At 38.5% G+C, this 26,680-nt stretch overlaps 1 protein-coding gene and 1 long non-coding RNA gene across 3 annotated transcripts in view; one reads left to right on the forward strand and one right to left on the reverse strand.

Moving 5' to 3' along the window:
* The first annotated feature begins 4,577 nt into the window (after positions 1–4,577).
* On the forward strand, positions 4,578–26,490 carry LOC142413191 (uncharacterized). Its single transcript, XR_012776693.1, has 3 exons — positions 4,578–4,610; positions 5,971–6,055; positions 26,470–26,490. It is a non-coding gene; the product is annotated as an uncharacterized LOC142413191 (long non-coding RNA).
* Positions 21,829–26,680, reverse strand: part of PLPPR4 (phospholipid phosphatase related 4) — a 31,297-nt gene continuing 26,445 nt past the window's right edge. Inside the window, exons 6-7 of one of the 2 annotated variants that reach the window (XM_075509234.1) lie at positions 25,513–25,686; positions 21,829–23,489 (exon numbers count right to left, since the gene is read on the reverse strand). In XM_075509234.1, coding sequence (XP_075365349.1) covers positions 22,152–23,489; positions 25,513–25,686 — 1,512 coding nt within the window. In that variant the 3' untranslated portion in view covers positions 21,829–22,151. The remainder of the gene's footprint in view (positions 23,490–25,512; positions 25,687–26,680) is intronic. The other variant, XM_075509236.1, reaches the window with a different exon arrangement.

The raw sequence follows: 26,680 nt of genomic DNA on the forward strand, positions 1-26,680 counted from the left end.
TTGGCCATGAACTGTGAAATGAAAGAAAAGAATTGGTGCAACAAGGAGATGAGGTGATGTTACTGAAGAAAATGACTTAATAGGCAGTAAAAGGGAATTATTTGGTCATTATTTGACAGATATGAAAGATATACGGAAGATGGAAGGATGAAGATAGAGTAATAGGCTTCAGTTTATTTGAAGCTATGAAGTTGCACAGTAGTTTACCTGTGAGACTGTCTGGTTTTCATTTAATGATTGTTTAACTTTTTGTAGCCAGTGCATCTGCTTTTGTCCATTGCCATCTTTCTTTTGAATCTTGCTCTAAATTCTTATTTTATGTGGACTTTGTTCAATGCAATGCCATCACCTTCAGTGTACTGATGTACCCCGTTGCATTGTGGGTGCTTCATCTCATGGAAATTTTTCAGATCTTTGTTTAAACTGCACTAAGCTGAAATTCTTTGTGTAAGGTACAATCCAGTACCCTCTCAAACTGGTGGATTAGACCCACACTGCAGACAATGAAGAAAAAAAAAAAAGAAAAGATGTAGGTATGGTGTACGGATAGATGTATGGAAAAGATGTAGGAGAGGAAATGAATGCCCTTAACACCCAGTGATGACAGAAGACTGACTACAGAAAATGATAATGACCCATAGTTTACATTTAGACAGGGAAACTAATGTATATATGTATAAATGGCTATTTTACAGGTATTCATAGTCTGTATCAAATGAAATGAAGTTATAAAATTTCATCAGCCTGTTTTCCCTTCTGCACTTTCAGCATATTGCAGATGACTGCAGGGCATTTCCTTTGAATGGTAACTTCCATCTGTATATCAGGTTACCAACACATACAAGCCACATAAAATATTACTTTTATTACTTTGATTACTTTTATTATTTTCAAGATCTTGCCTACAACAATGTCTATTTATTTAAGACTGTAAAGCCTACGGTCCCTCAAAATCTTTTAAGAATACTGTAAGCCCACCTCCTCATTAGCTTATTGTTTTTAATTGCAATACAAGCTTTTATTTTTACTTGATGTTACAGAACACTGGCTTTTCAGTAAAAAATACTATTGACTGATTTCAAAGTTTGAGGACCTGGCCTAGATCCAGCCTTATTTTCCTCTTTAAGAACAGGTCATAGAAGTAGGGCACATCAGACTGGGCTCCCAGCGGGGAGAGGGAGAATGTGTCATGACTTTTTTTGGGGAATGTGAGCAATGCCACCTGGCTCATTGAGTTCATTTCTGTAGAATCAGGCACAGTAGCAGGCGACCTGCCTCAAAGTTGTAAATTCAGCCTTAATTAATTTTCAAGAGCAGACAAGGATCTGCATTTGAAAGTAGTCATCCGATGTTTAGCTTCCTGACACCACTGCAACCAGCTGTGCTATATGAGAATCTTGGAGGAGATATAACGTCTTGGTATTCAATGTCTGACTTTTTCTGAAAGAGGGATGTATCTAAATCATCCCAAACTTGTCATTTCAGTCTCTTACAAGTGGGACCACAGCAACTGAGACAAAGTTCTTCAGATTCCTTTCCCTCCCCCAGCTCTGTCCATGTAGTCTTAAAATTTTGAACAGGCTCCAGTGCCTATACTGTAAAGACAAAGAGGCATTTGTAGTGAATAATTATTTTTTGGTAGTAATAATTCTATATATAATGCTTAGGAAATAAGTTATATTAACATAGCTACTGAGCATTTTGATGTGTACATGACTCAGAATTGACCAATTTGGAGTTGGGATTTTTGTTTTGTTGTTAATTTAACTTAATGTGTTGAACTGATATCATGCAGGCTTTGATTCCTGGCAGAGAGATGTGTTGGTGACGTGCAGGAGAGAAAGGTGGAAGAAGGGAGATATAAATCGCCTGTTGTTGTTTCTCTTCCCAAGGAGTTGGTATGCAAGCCAAAGTAAATGGTTATGTCTGTAAATCTAAAATAGGGTTTCTGCAAAAACAATTACATTTAAATTGATTTTAAAATATCTACGCTGCTGAAAGCCAATACAAAGATTTTAAAAGGTAAGGAAGGAAAATATTGTACTCTGGTGTCCTTACGCCTACCTTTTATTTGAGCTAGAGTAATTACACAGAAGATGCAAATGCTGTCGATAACGCATTATGAAAATCCACCCTTGAGTTTGCAAATTTGTGCATGAACATCAACTTGAAAAGGTTTAGCCCACAATGACAACTCTGAACAAATGATTAATAATAACAATAATATTGAGCTGTGTTTGGGTTGGATATAGAAATCTGGCCCAAGAACCAAAAATGTGTGTAAAATGAATAGCCATTAAAAAAATCACTGATTAACACCTATATTGTGAACCTTTCTATTAGATTCCAGAAAACAAAAATCAATAACATTTTACAGAAAATAATGTTCAGAGAGCTGCCAGCATCATTTTACTTGTTAGGTGACTAAACGAAAGTGATCGCAGAATTATTGAGCATGAATCTGGTGTAACAGCACTCATTTGTAGGGCTCCAGTGACTGCATTGAAGTTACTTCAGATTATGCTGGGATAAATTAATTCTTAATTTGGCCATTGTTATCTGATTTGATTCTTAAAAAATCAAATATTTTATACTGTTTGCAAGACTTGTATTTTCTAGGCTTAGACAAAGCAGTTACATCTGGTGAGGCATACATTTGAATCAGGATTTTTATTGTATCCTTCACCTATTCTGACCTTCTCTAGTTTTACTTTTTAATTCTGGAGAGTGGTGACAATTTTTACTACCAAAAAGGCCCAACATTGCAGTGTGGTGTCATGAATACATAAGCCACTACATGTGCTAAGGATTTCTGCCAAAGTTCTTCATGGCAAATGTACACTGGTTTAATCCATGGATTTAGAGAGGTTAGCATTGCTTCTTATTACAGTAAGGAAGGAAAAAAGCAAGTTATGTAGCAGGGAGAAGGAGGTTATAAATACAAGTAGGGTTATAAATGCAAGAGGGGGGACAGTTCTTTGATTTTCACTCATACTGTATTTATTGGTGTCAGATAGACTGCTATTTGAATACCTTTATTTTGAACAAGTAGAGATTTCCAGATTAAGGGTGAGGATTTTTTTAAGAAACATATCAGTATGTCCACACTATAACTGGATAGTCTAACAACAGTATGGATATGCCTGTCTGAGCTAGCATTAACCTAGCTCTGGCCCCCATACCTGTGTACATACTTCATCATGTGTTGAACAAATCTGTTGAGGTCAATGCCCTTGAGCAAATATTTGCACTGAAATATACGTTTCTGCTTTTCCCAACATCTTCTAAAAGGAGTCATGGAGAAGAATGGGAGGAGGAACAACAGAGGACTCCAATCCCTGAATAATATTCCTCAGTGATGACTATAGAAACAAGCTATGAGATGGGGTTTTCATTTTTATAGCAGTCACCATGCTCTCAGCCTTGTCGCTGCTTGGCTGAACCCACCCTCTGACTATAGTGGAGATGCTTTAATGCAAGCCAGTCTTTAGAACACAATGGGATTTGTAATGCTCAGTGGTAGATATTTCACTATGACTAATTCATAACAGTGTCTGATGTTCTGATGGGGACTCTCAGACTTTTGTGACTGAGTGACAAGCATAGCTTGAGAATTCAAAGTCACTATGAGAAGTGTAGGTTTGCAACAATGCAAATGCAGACACTCAATAATTGTATAGAATTAATTTGGGTTCCTATTCAAACAATTCATGATGACAAAAATATCACTGAGCTAACCGGTTTCTTGAGTTCACACAGCTTTATCCAAAATTCCTCTCAAAAGCTGTTTCCTTTGACTTCACTGGACTTTGAATCAGATCTTCTTTCATACTGATTTACCTACTTACATTTTGAGATTTGAGGATTTCCACACGATCTCTCAGTACTCCTCATGGCTTCATTCTTACAGCTGGAATGGTTGGTGTTGATTTAGTACAGCCAAATTTTCATGAATCATGAGTCAAACCCGGACGCATAAGAGTGAGATCATGTTTTTAAAAGAGCAAACTCCTACCCTCCTACTTGACCAATGTAAGGTGACTCGGGCAAGAGGAATAAACATTTTGTACTTCTGGATTTTAATGTTAGATGTTTTTTTCTTGTGTATTTGCTTTAGTAATTGCTAAATTCCATCTGATAGAAATGACAGATAGTTTTGTTTTCCAGCTGACAATTTCTTCATTGTGTCTAATTTAAAAACCCGAGTACTTTATGCATGAAAGAGAATTAAGATTCCTTTCTTTAAAATGTAGTGACATCTTTAAAAGCTTCAAGAAAGTTGAAAATAGAAATAGTGCAGCTGACTTCAATAAGCATAACCCAAGAGAAGTAGAATAAAAACATAACAGCATAATAATTATTACTGCTTAGTAGATATCTATGCTACAGTAACCCCTAGAAGTCTTGATAAGGTTCATAGACTCGTTATACAAATATAAGACAGACTCTGCTCATACTTGCTCAGAATTTAAGGACTTAACTGCAAAGGGATCTTTATGGCAAAGTTTCTGTGCCATTGCAGAGTTCCTGTCTATGCACAGAGTTCCTCTGGTGGAAATCCAGCTGCAGGGTCAGAGTTTCATGGCTCACAAGCAAACCCAAGTGCAAATGTAAGCCTTGACACAGACAAATCAAATGCAGGTAACCCTGGAGAGTTCAGCAATGCTAATGAGCAATGCCAAAATACTGGCCCTGTGATGCATCTATATGTTATAGTTACATGAATGGGAAATTAGTGTCTATTCCTCTGATGCCTCAGATGCTGCTGCTTCTTGTCATACTATACCTCGGTGCTCATTCTCTCATATTTATTGTGTCTCACTGCATAATGTTGAATGTATTTCATTTAATTTTTCTACACCATAAACGCCAAAACTAGACATTTATGTCATGGGTGTTTGCTTTTGCAGGCAACCTAGACTTGAAGACCTACAGCTTTCCCTCAAACCTATGTTCCTACAGGGTTTTTTTTCTTGTTTGTTTGGTTTTTTGTTGTTTTTTTTTTCTCCTCCGTCCCAATTTAGGGCTTTAAACTGGCAGATTTCTTGCAAGTGTCACAGGAGGATTGGGTAGTGAAAAGAAGAGGATGAGGCTAAGTCCAGAAGTTTCTGTCCAGTTCACTTTTTTTTTACCTCCTTATATTTTAATGATTGTTTTAGGTGAAAGGAGCTATTAATTTTAGAATTTTCATCAAAAAGGAAAATTTATTTGCAGAAAAGGTTGCACTGAGTTTCTGCTACTTTAAACTTTTGTCATGTGCCAATATCTTTCTGCACTGCCAGTTAAAGCTGCTGTTCTCTGTATAGCAGGTTATAGCAACTTCTCCAGCAGAATTCAGAACTCTGAATTAGGTAAACTCCCTAAAACTTTTCAGTGTTACCTGATGATCTGCTGTGGTTAGTTCTGCATCTCCCTTTTTTTTTTTTATTGGGAGAGTGAATACCACCATTAAGTTGATGAGTAATGGCTTGAAAAAGCATGGCACTAAGTTCCTAAATGGTGAGGAAATAAGAGAGTGTGGGGTTCAGTGGCAGGAAGCCACTGTGTGGCCAGTCGTACAGGATTTTTTTTTAACTTTTATACCAAGTACAGCCTACATTATACCTGTGTGAGAGGTAAGCCTCTGAATTGCAGAAGAGAAACTAAATGATCAGACGTCTAAGACCCTGTAAACATAGCAAGCCTCATAGCTCACTCTTCTTGTTTATTATGTATATATTATGTATATAGTGATATAACGATGCTTTTTTAGCTTACCACTGTACTGCAAGGATCAAATAATTATGCTACACCAGTGCTTTGAAGATGCAATGTGCTATAGACATTGCTATGTGGAATTTGCCTGCTTTCATATGTGGCAGTGTGCTCCTATCAGGCTGTGTGCCCTCTGTGAGTTCAGACTGGCTTGGTTTTTGTGAAGCTGTCAGTGTCAAAGACAGTACAGATTTTCTTTGGTGTTTTTGTTTCTAGGGTTTATCTACAACAAGTCTAGGGATGCAGAGGACTTTTACACTGTGATCCTCAAGGGCAGACAGGTATTTAGGTAGTTACTTCGGTAAATATTAAGCTTTCACGCTTTTGAAGGAGGATGTAGACATTAAGATTTCTTCAGTTGGGGACCAACAGTGCAAATAGGGGAGCCTTTCTGCCATCACTGAGTAGGAATGGATATTGTGGCAGAGATGTCTGATACCAATACCACAGTGAAGTTGTGGGTGAAGTGAGGAAATAAGCTTGAGATTTCTGCTAAAATTAGCAAATGTGGGATGTAGATGTCAAGTCTGGAGTCGTTGTACTTCTCTGTAAATAATTTAATCCTGAAGTAATGTCTTCTGTCTGAAAACAGTCAATTGGCTATTTTATAGCAGCAGACTAACCTATTCAGAAATAGAGAAGTTTGGATTTTTACTTTGTGGTAGGTGACTCTATACTCCTTATGAATGTGTGTATCTGTATGCTGAAATTAGAGTATCTAGACTCTTAATGAAATGTATCCTGAATAATTTTCCACCTTTTGTCTTTCTCAGAAGGAGTTTAGAAAGATAAGATGGAAGAGTTGCTAATATAAGTGAAAGAACAGATGAAATTTTAGTTATGTAAAACTGACTCAAGTTGTTAGCTCTTACGCTAAGGGGGAAATCAGTGCAGTGCAGGCCAGGCTTGGGGACCTCTTGTAGCCAGCTGGCGCTAAGCAGATATTGAGAGTCTTGTTCACCTCCCTGTATGAGGACATTCAGACAGTTGAAAAAAGCCATGCCAGGAGCTGTGTTTTGGTTTTGGTTTATCACCAGAGATACTAACAGAGTAAAGCTTTTGCTGTTGCAGGATTGTAATTGCAATAATTGCACTGACCTTATACGGAAGTCCAGGCCTGACTCCTAAATGGGAGATTGGCTTTGGAATGGGGAATTTGGAACACAGAGATAAACCAGCCTTTGAGCTGCTTACGAAGAAATGGATCGGAAATCTATTTCAGCTTTGTAGATGTCAACATTCTCCCTCACTTTAAATTAAACCTTACTGCAAATCTACATGAAATAAGTCTGGTTTTGAGTTTGAAACTGTATTTAAGAAATAATTGGGTACCTGCTTCTCTCTTCACTGAAGAGAGAGGTGATTTAACTCCTCTACAAGTCCTCAGGCAGACTACTTTGGCAAAATCATGCTTGTCACTTTAACAGTAATACACTTATGGCTGAAGTATTCCTCTGCCGTTGCCTGTACAAAGCCCTCTACACGTCAGTGTGATTGTATCAATGTAAACAAGAGCAGAATCTACCTCATTCTTGATTTAATAGGAAATGCTGAATTGCTTGACAGGATTTTTTTCCTGTCTCTCCTTCCCCACTACCCTGCTAGTAAATTAAGAAATTTACATGAAAGAATGTAGAGAGTAGCCTCATCAGCTGTAGTGAAAAAAGGTACTCTGAGATTTTCTATATTGCTGGAAGAAAGAATTGTTAAACCAGACTTGGTAAGAAACTCTTAGCACTGGAAAACAAAATGCCACTACAAAAACTAGTACTGAATAAAAAGACAGAACTAACCAGTTATAGGCAGTAATATAGCATCCAAGAACAGGTCTCTGTCAGGAGTGAAATTACAGAATCTTGATCACATTAGTGTGGGCATAATTATATAAGAATTCCCATGGATTGCAATAATGTTACTTGCATGTACAAATATTTGGTCTGTTGGGCTGCTAGTGGAGTGGTTCCCGTATGAAGATTGCATCTGGGCTTTTGGCTTTGTCATAAGACAATGATAGGGTTTTTAACAAAAGACACTTTTGCATGAGATCTGTATGTTTGGCCTAGTGCTGTAACAGTACAGTTTTGGTGGTCCTGAGAGCATTAGCATTCAGCTGTGCCTTTCTGTTACTGATGGAACAAAGTGAGGTGGATTTTATTCAATGGGATTTTCCCCATTTTTTATGTTCTCCCTCTCCAAAAAAGCAGAGTTATGGCCTATGGCCCCAGGACCAGGAAGTATTAGCCAAGTAATTAATAACAGCAACTGTCAATGACACAAAAATAAAGTTGGTAAATAATGTTCTCAAGGACAATACCTTTTAGTTCTGAGAGCAAATTGAGCCAGTTTGCCTTTTTATCCTTGTTGCTTTCTTTATATTTATGTGGAAACCCAGACCATTTTGCAACCAAATTTCCTTTGCAGTGTCTGCCTCATCCTGAGCACTGGAGCTTGGACTTCACTCTCATTCCTCCTTCCCATGAAGTAACTTCCTTTTCTGCGTTCTTGCTGAGCCAGTTATCCAGCCAGTTGGCCCCTTTTCTCCATCAGCCAGCTATGTATTCTACTTCATCATTCTCGGATGCCATGTTACCTGTGCCTGCCACCTGTCATCACGTTTCTTCCACAAGGCAAAGTCCAGGCTAAGATGTGCCTTGCAGGTTTCCCGTGCAGTCAGCTGTATTGTCTCCTTCTCTGCTCTTTTCTAGTATTTCCTCAATTGAGGTCTATTGCCTGTTTCTTGTCTGTGGCCTTAAAGGACAAGGGAGCAAAAATGGGCCAGAGTCCTCTTAAAAATGCCCGTGCAAAAGCTCCTGTTGATGAATTCACAGTAGCCAGCACAGTGAATCTTAGGAACCTGTATTCTATTGACAGGTTATGTGTTATTTCAGCTCAAACTGATTTCTTCACAAACATGGAACAGAAACCACTAAGATGTGAAAGAAGGAAATTCTGGAACACAGATTTATTTTCTTCAGTGTAGTTTGATCCTGTTCCCATTTATTTCAGTGGCTTTAGATCAGGCCCTATTGCTAATTTCTGTTCCATTCAGTTTCCCTGGTAACGTTTTATTTTTAGCATCATTATTCTTCAGAGATCTGGCATGGAGGGTTCATTTTGAATATGAACTATATTCAAAATTATAATTTTATTTTAAATGTTTCATCTCATGGGAAAAAATGGGAAAAAAAAAACCCCTAAGCTGTTCCACAAAATATCTATAAATATCTGAAAAATGTGGCCATATCACATGGTTAAAACCTTTATTACTTTTTTTTTTTTTTTTGCCATGGCTTCAGTGGAACATTTTTGGAAGACAGGTTGTTATGCATTCATGTATTTTTAAATCTCTTAAAAATCATTATCCTTTTGTACGCTAGAGGTGTGTTATTCTGATTTTTCAGATCTGCTATCACAGCAGGTCCCAAACTGTCAGCAACACAGCAATTCTAAAAATAATTAGTCTGGCGGAAAAAGAGAAATATTTCTCTCATTCATCTTCTGCACTAGTCACCTTCTCTCCCTGCAAACTGGCAGGACAGAAGTAAAGAAGCTGTGGAGATTGTATGTGTTTCCATTTGTAGGTTCCTTTTAATGACATATACTTGTATAGTCATCCAAGTGCCTTGCCTAAAAATTTCTTCAGCCTCTATAAGGAACAAGACTAGCTGAAATTCTTAGTTTGGAGACTCCAGCAATCATTACATAATGGGATTATAGTTGGAGGTTGCAGAATATTTTTTGCTTTTTTCTCCAATATTACCTGCTTGTCCATTTGAAATCAACACAATGACTCTGACTAAAAGAACAAATGTAGCAGTTGCTAAGAAATTTTTGTTTTCATATATTGATTTAATGAATTAATTATGATTCATTTTAACTCTTTCTCTCAACTGAGAGAGTGGCTAGCCTCCCTGACAAAAAGCAATGCTTGAGAACTTAGGCTGAATTTAGTGGGAATGAAAATAACTACTAAACATTAATAGGGTGAAAAAGTAAAAAAACCCATGCAAACAAAAAAAACCCCACAGTCCTATGTCAATATGATGCTTAGTGTTCAGTGATGCTACCTCACTGACCAAGAAAAATGTAAATTAACATTTTAAAGTTTTCAGTATTTTTCAAGGTAGTTTGGATTTAGAGTGCTATTTGCCCATTAACAGTTCAAGGACTTTCTGATTAGGTCTTTCACTCAAGTTGCACAGGAGAGATGATCTGTCAGAATTTATCAGCAGATGAATAATTATTTATCCTCTTATGTAGGCTCCTATTTATAGTATTTGTCAAGCAAGTTTTCTCCTAGGGAGAGATTATAATATGAGCACTACATGGTGTGATGAAAGCCTTCCCATACCTCAGGCTTTGTAATTTTCTTTTATCTGAAATAATTGCCATAATATGACATAAGGTCTAAAAAGCTCTTAGGGTTTTAACTGAAAGTCCTGTGCTATTCAGAAGATGCCTTGGTTACAAGCAGATGCTTCTATTTTCCGGCAATCCTGAAATCAAGGTTCTTCTAAAAATGAAAAAGAACCCCTCATTTTCTCTGTTGCTAGGGAAATGGTAAGAGAGACATAATCCTTCCTTTTCCTTGAAGAAATGACCAATTCATGTCATAAAATGTGTCATTCTCGGTATTTTTTAGCTCCGTACCCTCATCTGTCCAAACAATCTTGACTAAGTCTGAGATAAGATAGTCTGACAAGACTTAGATGCTAATTGGGCCAGTAAGATGTCATCACTATCTCTTGAGAAGTTAAGTAAAATGACGAGAAAGTGGCTAGTTATGGCCATTGGCCCACCCCAGCTGCCATACCCAAGAGTAGTGCTAATGGGAGTTGATGGGTTGCTTTCTGCCAAATCTACTTTTTCCCTTCACACAGACACATTTTTTTTGCCTCTTACAGCGAGCAGGAATGAAAGGCTTTCTAAAAGAAGGAATTACTGGAGCTTATATAGTATAAAGGCTCATACAAATTGCCTGTCAATCAATTGGATTTGACGGGCAGGAAAGACAGATTGGTGAGGGAGAGGGTTAGGACATTTGCTAAGTTCCAGCTAGAACATTTCTCACGTCAAAGTTCTGAATTTTAACACTAAGGGGAGAGCTGAAATGCTGCTGCTTTCATTTGTTAGTGTGGCTTAATAATTAGCCCCTGCTTGCATTGATGGTTTTGTTAATGCTGATTATTTGATCTGCTTTGGAAGACACTCTCCTGTTTTGAAAGCTACATGTGATGATACTGCACTTACTTGCACATCCCTTCCGTAGAATCTTTTTGTCCTTTCTTAGTAGGGAGAGAAGGAATGGAGAGCATTAAAAATAGGTACCTTGAAGCAGTATCAGCCTGCCAGAAGAGTGTGTGTCAGCTTTTGTTTCTGTAGACAAAGGGGCATAATGCTGCCAGTGATTCATACTGCCAATACAGTAGGGCCCAATACTGCCTCAATGGGCTGTGGTATAGCAGTTTGTGTTGGGTTATGCAGTACCTTCCCTGGTGTCCTGACTGCTTAGCACATAAATGCTTGGCAGAGATTAGCCTCTAGGGTCACTTTTTGACATATATATTATGGCCCTCTATACAATCACTATCTTTCTGACTGTGTAATGACAAACACCAGGAGAGATTGTGCTTCCCTGAACATGTGCAATCTAAGGAAAAAGAAAAGTAATGATACGGTGAAAGGAAGAAATAGGTAAACACAACCTACTGTATGGAGTTGTAGTTTTTGTGAGAAAAGAAAGGAGGGTACTAGGACATGGCATCAGTGCTCTGGTGAGGAGTGCTAGGTAGTATAAAATTTAAAAAATACCTGGATTTCCACTTTTCTAAAAGCATTAAAGGAAAATGGAAGAAACTGGAGACAGCAAAGGTTTCCAGACCTCGTTGTCTTCCCCTGTTCTCCTTGTCCTGTTGCTTGTCAGCAATTTCCATGCTGGTTAGTTACTGACCCCTGCTACTACTACCCCAGGTTTGTAATTTCCCAGGCTCTTATTGCTAACAATTTTCAAAGACCAAACGCTCACACAGACAACTTATGCTGGAAAAAGGAGAGCCAGGGCTGCACTGAGCCCGTGTGAATCCACATGTTCTACATAGTCATACTAAGGATAGTGCATCTGGTTTCTTACTGGCAGTTATCAAATAATTCTGATCATTTCAAGGGAATGTTTCTTTTTATTTTTTCATCTTTTAGAAATTAATTTAATCCACCCATCAATCATATATGTGTCCATGTGTGTGCCATATTTTGACTTTATGTCATGTCAGGATTGCTTACCTGGGCAGAGCTGTAAGTGGTAGCAGCAGCTAGAAGATTCCCTGCCAGATTTCAGCATATGAGGTTATTTAATCTTGGGTTGAATTGACAGTATACATTTTCCCCAGATTTATCTGGTTCCAGTCAATTCAGTGGAATTCAGATCCTGAAAACAGTGATTATGTTAGCTAACATACAGAGTTGCAGAGATTTTTAACATCCAGTATGATAGTTAAAGGATCTTGTTCATTATAACTGGGTCTTCACTGCCCCAAGAGCCACTACGTCCTTTTTTTCTTTTGAGGTGATATAGATGACAGTTTGAAAAGAAACAGCATACAGTATACACACCTTCTGTCCTTTTGTCTCATCTTAATTAGCACTCATTACTCTGTTATATACCAAGCACTCTCAAGGGGCAAAAACAAGGCCAACCCAAATGGAAGAGTTTTCTTTCTTAAGACTCCTTTCAGGCAGTTAGGAGCAGAAGAGTCATAGACTTGAACTTTGTGTTCAGTGGAGAGACAATATAGTCACCAGCGATGTGGCATAATATGTTCCCAGAGACCAATACCACTGAGCCAAAAGGCAGTCCTTTTCTCAGCAAGGTGAAGAGTCACCAGAATCAACTGGATGCTCAGCAAAACATCTGAAAATGTGTATTGCTTCCATATTTGGAAAGTATATGTCTTCTTAAAAAGACATAGACTGAAAGTACTTTCAACACTTTTATGCTTAATGTGATAGATCTGTGATATCCATATCCAGAGGCTTCTGCTTGTATAGGTTTTTCTATGGTATTGGTACCAGAGATGTGTAAACATTGCAAATATCTGAACTTCTGGATTAATAGCTTCTTAATTCAATTGAATTTCCTGTTCTGGAAAGATGAAAGATCTTTTCATTAATGCAGGAAACAATTACTGCAGCTTACATAAGGTCAATTCATGCTTTTTAATACAAAGCAGCATTACTGTGTAAGCTGCTGCCACTGAGTACCATTATGCAGTGAAATCCATGTAGGAGTGCATTTAAATGGATCACCTTATTTTGGTCTCACAGAAGAGAGCAGAACTGAATAATTTTCAAACATATCATTTTTTTCCCATTTAAGTGATATCATCAGAATTCTATAAGGAACTGGCAGCACTCAGTAAAGATTAACACAGTTGCAGGACATTATAACATCTACCAAATGTCATCTTTGTGCCCTGAATATAATGCACATAACAGATAGTACATCTCTCCCTGTAAGTTATTGTACTACTAATTTGTTTCATGTAGTCAAATCCTTTTAAGGAAGTGAGAATCAGGTGGTCTCAGAATTCAATGTATCAGCTATATATCAATGCTAAACTCTCTCTGGATAATCTAATGCTGCATGGTGCTATAATTTTAAAGCAGAAATATATTTGCACTTCACTATAAAATCATGAATAATGAGATACTGGCTATACAGAAATAACATTTCAGCCTTGAACTGTTGTCATTATCATTTTTTCTAAAAGTAAACTTTAAAGTCCAGTTTCTGCAGTGATTTAGACAGTGGCTTATTTTTATTTGTTCAAAGAGTTCATTGATTCCACATAAAGCAGCTGCACTTTAGGTGAAACAGGCTGGTAAGTCTTGTAAAGACTGGTGCAAGACTGGCTATAATAGAAGAAGAGATGTGCAGTGTTGTAGTGTATGGTTCTGGCAGGTGGATTCCTTATGTACAAGAAAGTACCATCGATTGGAATAGGAGAGATGGTCTTGCATTAGGAATATGGAATTTGAACTTCATTCCATTCAAAATAGGTACAAAAACTGCACAAGTAAACCACCCTGTAACTGCTATAGGGCTATTGCCTGGATAAGAAATGAAGGATCAGGCACTATAGCTTTTTTTCATTTTTCTGAGGATACAAAGCACTGTGGACATCAGATTAAAGCTTCTGAATGATATTTAATCCTTAATTTTTTAGTTTTTCATCTCCTGTTTTCCACTAGTTATTAAGTCCTGTTAGAAAGTATGCCAAGTCTGTGCAGCTATGTTGTATTTTATATAATGATCATCATGTATCTGTTTCAGATTTTAAATTCTTATTGAACAAAGCAAGTTAGATGCAGCTCGTGGTACACTGCTGATCCATGGTTTGTCCTTAGTGTAGCAATGATGCAGTATATCTAGCAGCTACATTTGTTTCTATGGCAGCAGATATCTTGCCATATCTCTCCACAGGTTTTTCTTTATAACAACAAGCCATTTATACAGTCTAACACTGCTTAGTGGCACACAACTGCTACTGCCCAACTCACTATCCTTGCTAAAAATCCAGTCTGTGAGCTTGACCTGGCAATATGCTTATCTCGCGAGTTCTTAAGTATTTCAGTTGTGTTAGTTCCATGTCCAGTGTTGAATGAGCTACCCTTCTTCCTTGTTGTAATTTTCCAAATTTTTAATCTTGAATCTCATAAAGTATTCATATAGCTTTTGTATCACTTCACAGTTAAAATATGCTCTCATCAGTTCCTTTGGTTCCTCCCCTGCCCCTTCCCAATGACAAGAGTTCGGGGGGGTTTATAAACTAGGCATATTTTCAGTCTTAACTATGGAGGAAATTAATTGTTTTACAGTGACCCATTCTTCAATTATTTGATGAATAATTGAAGAGGGATTAAGAAAGCACTGATTGTACTAATTTTCTGCCTACTCCACTTGATAAACATCATGTACAAATTTACAAATTATGATTTTGTCCTTTGTTAAGTGCTGCTTAATCTTCCATTTTGGAAAGCACCTTAAACTTTCTCCTGGCTCATCGTTAGAACTTTCTCCTGACTCATTTTCTTTTCTTGGGTGAGTTATAAGATTTTTTTTTTGCTAACTTGTATCTGAATTCTTCTAGTTGCATCATAAAAAAGGTTAGTGAAAGGAGGACTTTTTCATAAATCTCATTAAAAATGAAAGCATTTTGAGAAACCTCTTCCAATGGTCTGCCTTGGTTTAGCAGATTAGACAAGTCTGCAATCTGTTAGGCATACAGAGCTCACAGCATTTTTGTTTTGTATTACCAAGCAGAATGTGATATATAAAGTCTTAGCTGTTCTGATCATTTAAACCACGTGCTTCTCTTCTGTTTTTCTGCTCATTATTAAAAGGTGGAAACCTCATTGTCACTGGTAGTAACCAAGGCATTAATTTGGCATCAAACCCATGGTAGTTCTCAGGAAACTAAAACCTAGAAGTGGCCAAAGCCAACAACTATTCCCCTGCCAGGCTGGTGCACTCTCAGTGTTGGGAGATAAAGGTTGCTGGAACCAATTCTGTGAAAACCCTCCTCTCCGATAAGAGTGAAGATAATTGTCTCAGGCTATACAGAAAGATAAGAAGTACCGGAGGAGACTGCAACTGGTACGGTGCAAAAGGTTTTAGCTAATAGTTCTTTTGGGCCTGGGAACAGATTTTAAGCCCCTCATGATGCTCTGCTAAAAAAAGTGTACACCTGACACTCTGCTAAGTGTATCCACACCTCTTCTGGTCAAAAGCAAACAAGTTCCAGGGTGACTGACCCTCAGGGTGAATTATGTAGCTCAGGCAGTGAACATCACATAAATACGTATATGAAAGAACATCAAAAGAATGCATATTGAAGACCTTGATAAACATAGGCTGTACTAATTGAAAAAACATTATAGCTAGTTTTAGGGAAAATTCAAATACGACTATTATTTGCAAAGCATTTATTATATTGTCATATACTTTACAGGTAAAAATAGCAAAGCTATTGCTCCCAATTGTGTGATGTTATTCTCTCAGCAGAGCTAGTTTTCTGGCCCCAGTACAGTCTAGGAACAGGCATTGTAATCAACAAGCTCAGTTTGAAGCAGGAACAGAAATAGGAAAAGAATCAAATTCTGTTGATCACATTGCACCCAGATATGCTCCAGTCTCCTCTGAATGATTTGGTGAGAGAGCAGAGCTTTCCCTTATGCATCATTTAGTAGCTGCAGAGACTTAACAGATCCACAAATCCCCATGACTCTCATTTCTCTCTGAGCATCACTGGAAAAGTAATACAGTTCGAAAAAGCTGAATGACAGTTGGCCTTTGAAGGTAGGGAGATTTTTCGGGGGGGAGAAAAAAAAGTTTTTTTTTTTTCTTTTTTTTACTCAAACATAAGAGGTGCTTTCTACATCTGAGCAGACTTGCTCGAGTTCTGGATGACTTCTCATCTTAGCTCTTTTTTTTAGCAGGGCTATGCTGGCAAAGCCACGGAATGTGCAAGTTTCCTATTATCCTTTATGGCAAACCACTGGAGGAACAGATTTCTTCTACGGGAGGTGTAACCAAATGATGTCTTTATGCATATTTGGAATACCTGAAGAGATTACTGCTGGCAAAGCAGAAAAATTTTAGAGGGAGTATTTGCAGCCTTGCCACAATTTGTTCCTTGGTTTAAATTATCTGTTTATCTTTCTCTTTCTAAAGCCTTGAAACATTAACTTGAAAGCTTGAACACGTTAACTTCGTGTTATGTGTGTGTGTGTATGCACATGTATGCAGCTGGAGTTCCCTTACTTTCATTTTGAATGTGCAGTATGGAGACACTTGTTAGTTTTGTCCAATGCTTGATACAATCTGTGATATAAGGTTTGTGAAGATATTTTATTCATGATTTTATGAACCAGGGTTGTAATGCCTTTAAAACATTCCTGCCAAATTAGCTGTGCACTGATCTGTCATATAAAAGGTCTTCATAAATCTATACCAAACAGATTACGGTACAATCTTGTCTTATGTGGCTTCTAATATCAAGAACTCTGAAACTCTTTTAAAATCCAGCACAAAATAGATTTAAGTTTCAGTTTAATCACTCATACCTTTGAAAACTCCTTTGCATGAGTAGAGACAGTCATCAATCTGGATCTTACTTTAGTGACAGTGTTGCTGTAGCCAGAATGGTCTAAGAGAATAAGACAAGGTTTGTCAGTAGAGGTAATTTCTCATCTTAGAACAAGTTTTACAGCATAACCTCTACATCAAAGATACCCTTCAGAGGGGGACTTCATTTTTACCCTAACTTTAACCTAACTTTAAACTAGATGTTTAAAATGCACCTTTTAAAATGTTTGAACTAATTGTCTAGGCCCCTTTGTAGTCATGGAAGGGGCCATTCCCAGAGGAGAACTCATCAGATTTGTATTAGACGTCAGCTTTCAGCAGTCATACCCTAGCAGGATCTGTTTTGGTCTCTTGCACTCCTTCCCAGGGTCTCTCTGAGCCATACCTAGGCCATCGCTGCCTGTAGCTTTCCCAGGCTACCAATATGTGTCCTAGAGGGTGGGACACCATAACCTTAGTCCCCAGCCCTCATGCTTCACACAGCCTCATTCAAGGCAGTCGTCTGCTGTAACGATAACCTGCTGCTACACCAGCATCTGCTGCTGGCCAAGGAGAGGCCTCTCCTGAAACTGGCTACTCATGCAGTGGGGTCAGGACATCCTGCAGGCCCAGCCACAAGCAGAGCTCCTTCAGTCACCACAGAGGGACTGAACTTCACAACTGTACATACGCTTCCCTTTCTCTGAGACACAACATACTGTTTTCCGATTTGCTTTTGCCCAAGGGCCCCCATCTTAAATTGTCATGAAAGTCCTGGGACAGGGATTGCCAAGTGACCCAGATCTGCACCACAGCTTGGGGTGACACCAGTCAACCCCAGCATGCCTTCGCTGGGAGCACGGCACATGTATGACCTTATTGTACCACTCAGCAGTGCAGTGCCTGGCTGGAGCCAGCAGTGCCATCAGCTGCCCAACCTCTCCACCACTCCACCGAGGCAGGTCACCTGCTAGAAGGACATGCAACTACAAAGTGGCAGGCTGCACAAAGGCCCAGGCACACATGGGAAAGCTTCTTAGAGTCAGTATGCTTTGCTGCCATGTATTGCAGGGGCCCTGGTAGTCCTTGTGGTCATTATGCTGTTGGCAATGTCCGTGCATGCCTCAGCTACAGCAGTGCCTTCCACTCCAGGCACTTAGGGCCGTGCTGTTGCCCTGTTTCAGGGTGTTTCAAGACAGGCTTGGAGACTGTGTTTGCTGTTACCTACCTTGTGTGGCTTCTAGATAAGACAGTGTTTTTGACAGTGTACTGCTACGCGTAATGTTTTTCACTATTGCCAGCAAAGGGTATATGTTACCTGATGACTCCTGCATCCTAACTTCTTCCCCTGGGGAGAGCCCTTCCTCTCAGGTTTGCTCCTGACATCTGCCCTGTTCTCATTCACAAATCCAAGGTGGGCATCACTGTGTCTGGCAGCTCTACCCAAGGCTAGCAAGGTGGTTTAGAGGCATTAGGAGCTTAGCAATGCAGCTGGTCCTGCAGAATGATCTAGCAGATGTGTCCTCACATGGCCTAAAGTTCCCAATTCACTTGCTTTCTTTTTTTGTAAAATGTTTTTTGGATAGAGACAAGCTTGTTTGGACACTGTTCCTCATAACTTCTTACAACTACACCAGGTTTTGTGGTTTCCCACTGATGACCACTTTTATGTGTCATGAGATACTGAATATTGAAAAATAATTTGGGGGGGAATGCGACTTTGCTTTATCACAGAGATGACTGAACATCAATGAGGAATTTTATCTTTATTTTCATGATGTTAGCACAATAAACTCACACAGTAGCATTGATCTGTACTTATTTAACAAAATACATTTATAGCAATTTACAAATTCTTTTCCATTTGAAAACATTGCATAACATTTTATTAAACACAATACTTTATATAGAGAATTCTCATTTAAAAACATATTTTATTTTTGAGTATTTTCTTTTCTCAGTAAAGCACAGCCTAACAAAGAAATTCGTGCCTGTTAGCAAGTAAGAAAATCAGAACACTAAGAAGATGTCACCTGTCCATTTATTTGATTAATTTTAAATTAAGGTTATCAGTGGAATGTAAACAAAGAGTAATTTTACAAAAGGCTCCTTATCAAATATACATGCAGAGGTCTGAGTTCCAATGTATATATTATTACATTTCTGCTCTCTAATGTAATATAATTTGATAAGCCATTATTAAAAACAGTAGCCTTTGGCACTTTGAGTAAAAAAGAATATATCAATATTTATGTAAAGAACACAATTTCAATGATTACACAAGAGCTTTAAAATCTTTTGTTAAGAAATAGGAAACCTTAGGAAAAATATCACACTGCACTTGAAATAATGCAGCAAGTTTTAGAGTAATAAAAGCAACACATATGCCAATATATATCTGACTAAAACCAAGGAATAAAGAACAAACACTCCCACCAGGAATCCTGCTGTTTCCAAAACAGCTAAATTGCCAGAGGGAACATTTTCTAATCTTTACTTTATTGCCATTATTCTCCATTTCAATTTTCCATTATTATCAGGTTCATCTACTTATGTTCTTTTCCCCTGCACTTACAAACTAACAAATGATTGCATCTTATTTCCCTGCATTGATAGGCCAACAGTGATTGTGTCTTACCCATTCCTGTAAAGCTAATCCTACCTGCTTTATCATGTACCTAGACTAAACTAAATCCAAAGGGTTTTGTTCATGACAATCCAAGTGTTTGTAATTCCTAGGAACCTTGTACAAAATTTGATATTAAATACCAAGAACTAAAGATTCATCCTTTTAAAAAGAAAAAACAAATCCTGACTTCTAAATACGAGAGTCTGAGAACATATTTCTAAAAAATTACTCTTTTTTTTTTTTTTTTCCCCTGGCATCTGTGATTATTCTTCCCAGCTAATGTGCCTGAAAGTGTGTCTTCAACATACTGTGCCTTTAACATACACAATATGCTGCAACCCTACTGGTTAGCTTCTTACATGTAACCTACAGAATACTTCCTCCCAATCATCAAATGTATGATGGGGTCATCTTCTATTACTAGCAGGAAAAGTGTGGTCATTTCCTTAAGGACCAACACTTCCACAGCAGTGGGTGATGGGCAGGTGAGGGAAGCATTGCTTGACAGGGTTGGCTGACAGCACTCAGCTAAGCCTGGAGCACCTGTATAACTGGGAAGGTATATAAAGCTTTCCATTGACTCTGAATCCCTTCTTCTATACAGATTAGCAAACACCATCCTCATACTTCTGAAATTACTTAGGACTGGGGTTGGGTTTGGGATTTTGTTTTGGTTTTGAGTGTGTTTGGTGTGTTTTTTGGTGTGGTGTGGTTTTGGTTTTTGTTTTTTTGGGTTGTTTTCTTTTTTTTTTTGTCCTTTTTTGTCTGTGTGTGTGTTGTGCTATTTATCTTCCTGGGATGGGATGATTCTTCCTTCTACCTCCTACTTGGCTGGGGTAGGGTGGGCTTTTCCTCAGAGTTCTGTGGGGTAGGGTCTGTAGACAGGTTCTGACTATGTAGTATGTATCTGGTTCTCTGATACCCTAAATCAGAAGAGGACTTAGAGCAAAACACTCCTCAAGAAGTCAGAGAAACAGACCTGATCTGCTACTACTTATTCAGTGAGGGGACTGCTAAGCCATTCCCTCCCCCTCCTAGCAGGGGAGCTGGGAGGTGTCTGACAGTAATTCTCTTTCAGGTGGAAATAATCTAGGAGAGAATGAGGAACTGCACTGGGTGGGCACTGCCCCTGGCTTCCTTCATGGTTTGAGTTATTTAAGTCAGAGCCAAATGTAATGAGGCATTTCTTCTAGCATGCCCAGGACATACTATGCTTCTTCCTTTCAGAGCTTATCCTTTCAAAAATTTTTGGCAATGGAGATTTTTAGCAGGCAAGTTCTTTTGTTATATTTGAAGCTCAATTTCCTAAAATAATCTGTGTTCTCTCAGGTGCAGAGACCCCCCATATTCTTAAGTGGCAGTGGTGGGAAAAAATATAATGCTTAAGAAGGCTCTGGAGGGTGTCTCAAGGGAGGTGAACGGTAGTAGTGGCACAATGCAACACTCATTCAGTGATTCTGCAATACCAAGGCATTCTATTTTTAAAGCGAAGCATAAATCCCCTAAATGATGGTGATTGGGGTGAAACCTGTGATTGTTCTTGTGGCACGCTAATGCTTAGTGAGGTGAGGTGAATGACTGCTTCTAAGTGTGAGCTATGATATTAATTGCTGTCTCCTTGGAAGCTGGTCAGGAAAGCGGCCATTTATTTTTATTTACTCATGGCTCACCTTTCACATTTGTACATCTTGTAGTTATTGGTGTCCTGCATTATATGGTTAAAAACTAATAGAAAAATGGAAGGGTTGCTGAAGGACAGAATAAGAGGTTTAAAAAATGTAAAATCTCAATTACTTGTAGTACTTTAAAAGACCCCTTTAAAAAACATAATTTAAAACAATTCTACAAGTTAGCCCACTAAGAAGCAGCCTCTTCATTAGTAGCACCTGTTCTTAAACAAAAGTTGAGCAGTAGCAGCAAAACTATTCAAAATAGATAGTTATTCCATTCTAATGGAATGTCATCCACACATTTTTTGTTGCAGTAGACATCTTAAAGGACTACACAAAACCTTTGCAATCTTTGAATGTGACAGATCCACTATAACAAAGCTGTAAATATTTCCTACGCTAAATGAATGCAGCCAGCATCATCATAGTATTAGCAATATTACTTTTAAAGTAACTGCACATCAATATGTCATGTGTTTGTAGAGTCTAATAAGTATGCAATTTTTCAAAACATGTAAAGTTATCATCAGCACCATCCTGTATTAAAGATTTGGTGCAAATTCTGCAAAGGTGAATATATACCATTGATACAGCCTTTGCTGTGAAAAATTCAGTTGCTTTTGGACACAAATATAAATAAAATAAAAAGTTGGCACATTCAGGAAATAAAGTGTCTATGTTCAAGACCACTGTTTTGATTGACATCATCACCCTCAGATAAATGTTTTGAGTCTGAAGAAACAAGTTGCATGAAAACATTTCACATTAGTTAGGTTCTGGCATTGTGCTTTTCCCCCCACCACATGCTTTCCACAGGCTCATGCACATTGCACATCAGCAGTGTTCAACAACAGTTGGGCTGCTGGTCAATAATTTGGCACATCAAAGGTAAATATCAGCTCAAAACAAAGAGAGCAGAACCTGTGTCAAGATGTGTTCACTTTGTGGTGGTTCGGACCAGCTGATATGTCTCCTCTCATTCCTTGTATGCTCGTGTGGGGGATGTGCCTTTATAGAAGATGTTTCTGGTGTTCTCTGGACTGCTCCCTCTCTCAGGGATTAAAATGATGTTACCTTTTCTTCGAAGTGTTGAGTCCCGGCTAGAAGAAATGGACAGAGTCTCTGAGCCAATCTCACTTCCCTCCACTGGCGTGACTCTTATCGTAGTGATTCCATGATGGTGATGGTCACTGTTATCTATGTTGCTCCTTTTCCTGTCGCCTGACCCATAACTGTCTTTTAAGGAGTCACAGCTCTCAGAGTCTCTGTTAAGATCATTTAGCTCATATGTCTGACGAAGGGTGACTTTTTCAGGACCCTTCCATTTCCAAGAACCACTTCCTTCACCTTCTGATGGCATCTGAATTACAGGTCTGTTATTTTCTGGATGGGCCTCAACTCTGACAATGCTACTTGGCTCATGGTCTGTCAAGGTTTTATATCTGATAGCTCCTGTACAGGTGACTGTGCTTCCCTCTGAACTCTTTGGACTGCCCTGAAGCACTCCTTGCTGCTTAGACATGGCTATTACTTGCATGATTCTTGGCTGGCTATTGCTTCTACATGCAACACTCTTCTCAGCAGCTTTCAGCCATTTAGCTCTAGCTGAACTACTTTTGGGCGATGTGTTCACGTTCTCCTGAGTCTCTTCAGGAATATGCACTAGCTGGGATGAGCCAGGACGTGACTGAATAGAGACTCTTGGCCCACCAGAAAGACCTGAGTTGTTACAACCTGGTACGCTGCCAGGTTGAATTTTCAGGTATTGGCTAGTTGGGCCATGATGATCACCATTTACACCCACTCTGGAGGGTTCTGAGCTTGACCTCATTTCGATAGCCCTTGGTGGTGACTGGCCAGATTCAGTCTCTATTACTTGCAGTGACAACTTTCGATTTTCATTCTTGTTCTTCCACTGGGAAAGCAGCTGTTTGGAACGGGCAGAATCCATTGATGCGTGTATTGTTGCATTTCGTCTTGCTGGATCTTCCAAGGATGGTGTGTTGACTCGTGGCAAAGTGTTGCTGAAAGTAACCATATTCTCCTTTCCCATTGGGCTTCGTGGTGTTATTATTTCTACATCAGCATTTGCTCTCTTGATATTGGTCAGAGACCCTGAATCTCTGTGGTTTCTATTCAGGATACTTTCTGTACGGTGAGAGACAATGCCATCACTGCTGCTACCATTTTTACCTGGCAGGATTCTGTTGGCATCTTGACTGAGGTCTGTCAAAGACCTTAGAGGTTCTCTGTGGAAATTTGGGTGAAACACATTCTCGTCACTTGGTAAGAAGTTCCCCACAGCATACAGGCCCTGATATTTGAACAGAAGCATCAACAATCAGTTATGGAAAAAAGAGACATTTTAAGGTTTTTTAATTATATTCTTCTGCCTTTAAGTAAATAGTGAGTGATAGAATTAGTCCAGCTTAACTGACAGGGTATGCTCACTTTCCTTTCCTCACCAGTATAACCTTATTCCAAATACTGTCCTCAATCTGGTACATCTAGATAAGTATGAAGCAGTCTCAATAGGATAACTAGGGCACATAGTTCATGGCAATAAATAGTTGAGGAAAAGATCTAGCCTCCTTCAGTTTTCTTCATTTTATAAAGCAACAGATACAGCTGAAGAAAGAATGTTTTGTTACGAAAATAACAAATGTTTGCAGTCTTCTAGGCAAAGCTATTTTACAGCTACACTACTGTCTGCTCTGGTTTACTGAATCTTGTTACAGCTTGAGCTGTTCTCTGCCCTGTGATTCTGCACTTTCTACTGCATAATAACCGTGTAATACAGTATCTGCATGATAGAACAATTTATCAACTTTAAATCAATTGCTTTCCAAGCTGCGCAGAACTGTAACAAGATTTAGTTATACAACATTTTCTTATTCAGCAGACTCACTGTAAAATGCTGTCATTTTAAAAAGACTCCACTGAGAGAGAATATTCCATGAAAGGGTCAAATGCCTGACTCAATCACTTAGGTTACTTGTTCTTTACACTCCTGTCAGAGTTATTTGTAGTTTCACATTATTTCCTCTCCCCTTCCTCTTATTGGTGTGTAGTTTTCAGGGCAGATTTACTGGCTACTGGGTATCCAGGACAATGTACTCTCTGATGTATGCTGTCACGCAACAGTATATGGAGAAGACCTAACAAAGAGCATACTTGTTTGTGGATTTCAAACATGGGAACAACAGTTCCATTTATGAGAGCCTACAACAGCTTAATCATTTGAAATAATATCCTCAACAGAGTGCCCTTCTGCTCACAGTGCAATCATAGAAACTGACTTTAGTAGCTCGTGAGGTTTCTATTCTCCACCCTGGTTGCTGTTTCTTCTGCCACTGTGAAAGCCATTTTTCCCCCGGTCACCTTCGTAGACCATCTGCATGTACCTTAGATTATCTTATCACAGAAAAAAGGGGGATAGGATATGAACTTATTTTAGTATTATACTAAAATTCATCATTGACTTCTTGGGGGTGAAAAACATCCCACTGGCTGTTAAGACTCTTCTGTTCACCTGCCCAGACTGGAGCAAAAATGTTGTCAGTAGAAGTTCCTGATTGCTCACAGGCACCTAGTTTGACACTGTGCTGAACAGCTAGGGCAGCAACAGTCCTGTTGGAGACATACTGAGAGCAGCAAGCAAAAGCAAATGCTTGATGAGCTTCCTTCTGACAGATACAAACAGGCCTATCCTACATACTCCCTTACAGGACCCTTCCAAGGTGCTCCATCTGTTTCAATCCAGTACAGAGGAAAAGCAGAGGAATAACCTGGCTTGGGCATCCTATTTCCCCTGCATAATTTCCCCAAGTGCTCCAAAGAATCACAAGGGTGTAATATTGCCTTTGATTTCTTGCAGGTTCAGCAATTTACTCAGCTGAGTTGCTGCATATTAATTCAACCATTTTTTTGAGATGATAAAGCTAATGTTGGCAATATAAATTCAGGCTGGCAACAAATACCGATTAATCCAATTTTTTTTTTTGCATTATGCTTGTAAGTGTGGAGTAGAAAAGATGAATATCTTTAAGTATTTAATGAAGCACATAATATTAGACCTGTTTCTGTATACAATGCCAGATGATTAAATACCACTTTGTGCACTGTTATGGCACTTTAAATTGAAATACATATTTGCTTTTTCCTGTTTATTTTTAAAGTGATTACCCCTAACATCATCATCTTCAACACATTTTAACTATATTTTTAATTATGGCATGTGACCATGATGAAAGGTTTTCTTAAAAAACACCAATACTCTTATTACAGCCTTATCAGTTTTATTTACTAAAACTTAACTACATGAATATTATATTTACCAAATAGAGAGCAATTCCTCCTCCTATGAGAAAGCCACAGTAAACATCAACTGGATGATTCTTATACTGGGTGATACGAGTCAGACCACATATAATTCCACAGATGATAAAAGCAAAGACCAAGAGTGGTTTCAGAAGTTTTGAGGAGTCCGTTAACGTAGAATTGAAGTACATCTTGAAAAAAGAAAGAAATGAAGAAGCAGCTGAAGAAACTTAAATTCACCTAAGAGGACATTAATTTCTCGCATTCAATGTTTCTTTCACATGTAGATCACTATTACACAGTAATATTGCAAATAATCAGTTTAATTTTACTTTACAGCCCTGTCAAAATTTGCTCACTTACTGTAGGAAGATCTGAAATCACAAGGAATGGATTTCCAAAAGCACAGGCAGTGTTGCTTACTGACATCAATTAGGATAAGGATTTTATGCCTAAATACCGTTCACAGTCAGAGCCTAAATGTTCTGTAAATGTGACTAAGGAGCCACTGCTTCTGAAATACAGAAGCCAGATGTCATGCCAGATGAAAGCAATAACCTGTTCTAACAAAAGCTACCACCAGATGCTTTAGAAAGCCATTTCTCAACTGCGGGCCACAATGTCAGGGAGGTCACAAAGATTAAGTGGAGGTGGTTCATCAGTATTATTCCAAATTTTGGCCTTTCCCTGGGCAGAATAAATACTGGCAAGCTCCCAGCACATGCACAATTCCATTATCTAATTTGATTAACTGGTTGTTATTGTTGTTGTTTTCCTCTGATTTTTACAGCATGAGTGATGGAATTACTTTTTTTTTTTTTTTTAAACTTTAAGTAAGTGGTCACTCATACAAACACTGTAGCCCATACTGAAGAAATGTCATTGGTCAGATGTGGAAAATTGGCTGTAATCACTGCAGCATGTCCTACAATTCCCTGCTAGTTACTGATGGTTTTTATTCACTTGCTTTGCAGTAGCACCTTGGAGGCCTCTGGGAGTGATTGTGCCAGTTCATCCATGCTGCAATTCTATGGAGGTCAAATGAAACTACATCACATAAATGTTTGTTCCTTAATGCCTCAAGTTTAAAGGCAGCGAGTCAAGTGAAGACACCAATAAAGAAAAAGGCAGAAGGCATAAAGGTTAATTTGAATGGTAAGTCAAAATATCACCCTGTAAGACAGA

The sequence above is a fragment of the Mycteria americana genome, chromosome 7 (genome assembly GCF_035582795.1).
Source record: "Mycteria americana isolate JAX WOST 10 ecotype Jacksonville Zoo and Gardens chromosome 7, USCA_MyAme_1.0, whole genome shotgun sequence".
NCBI lineage: Eukaryota > Metazoa > Chordata > Aves > Ciconiiformes > Ciconiidae > Mycteria > Mycteria americana.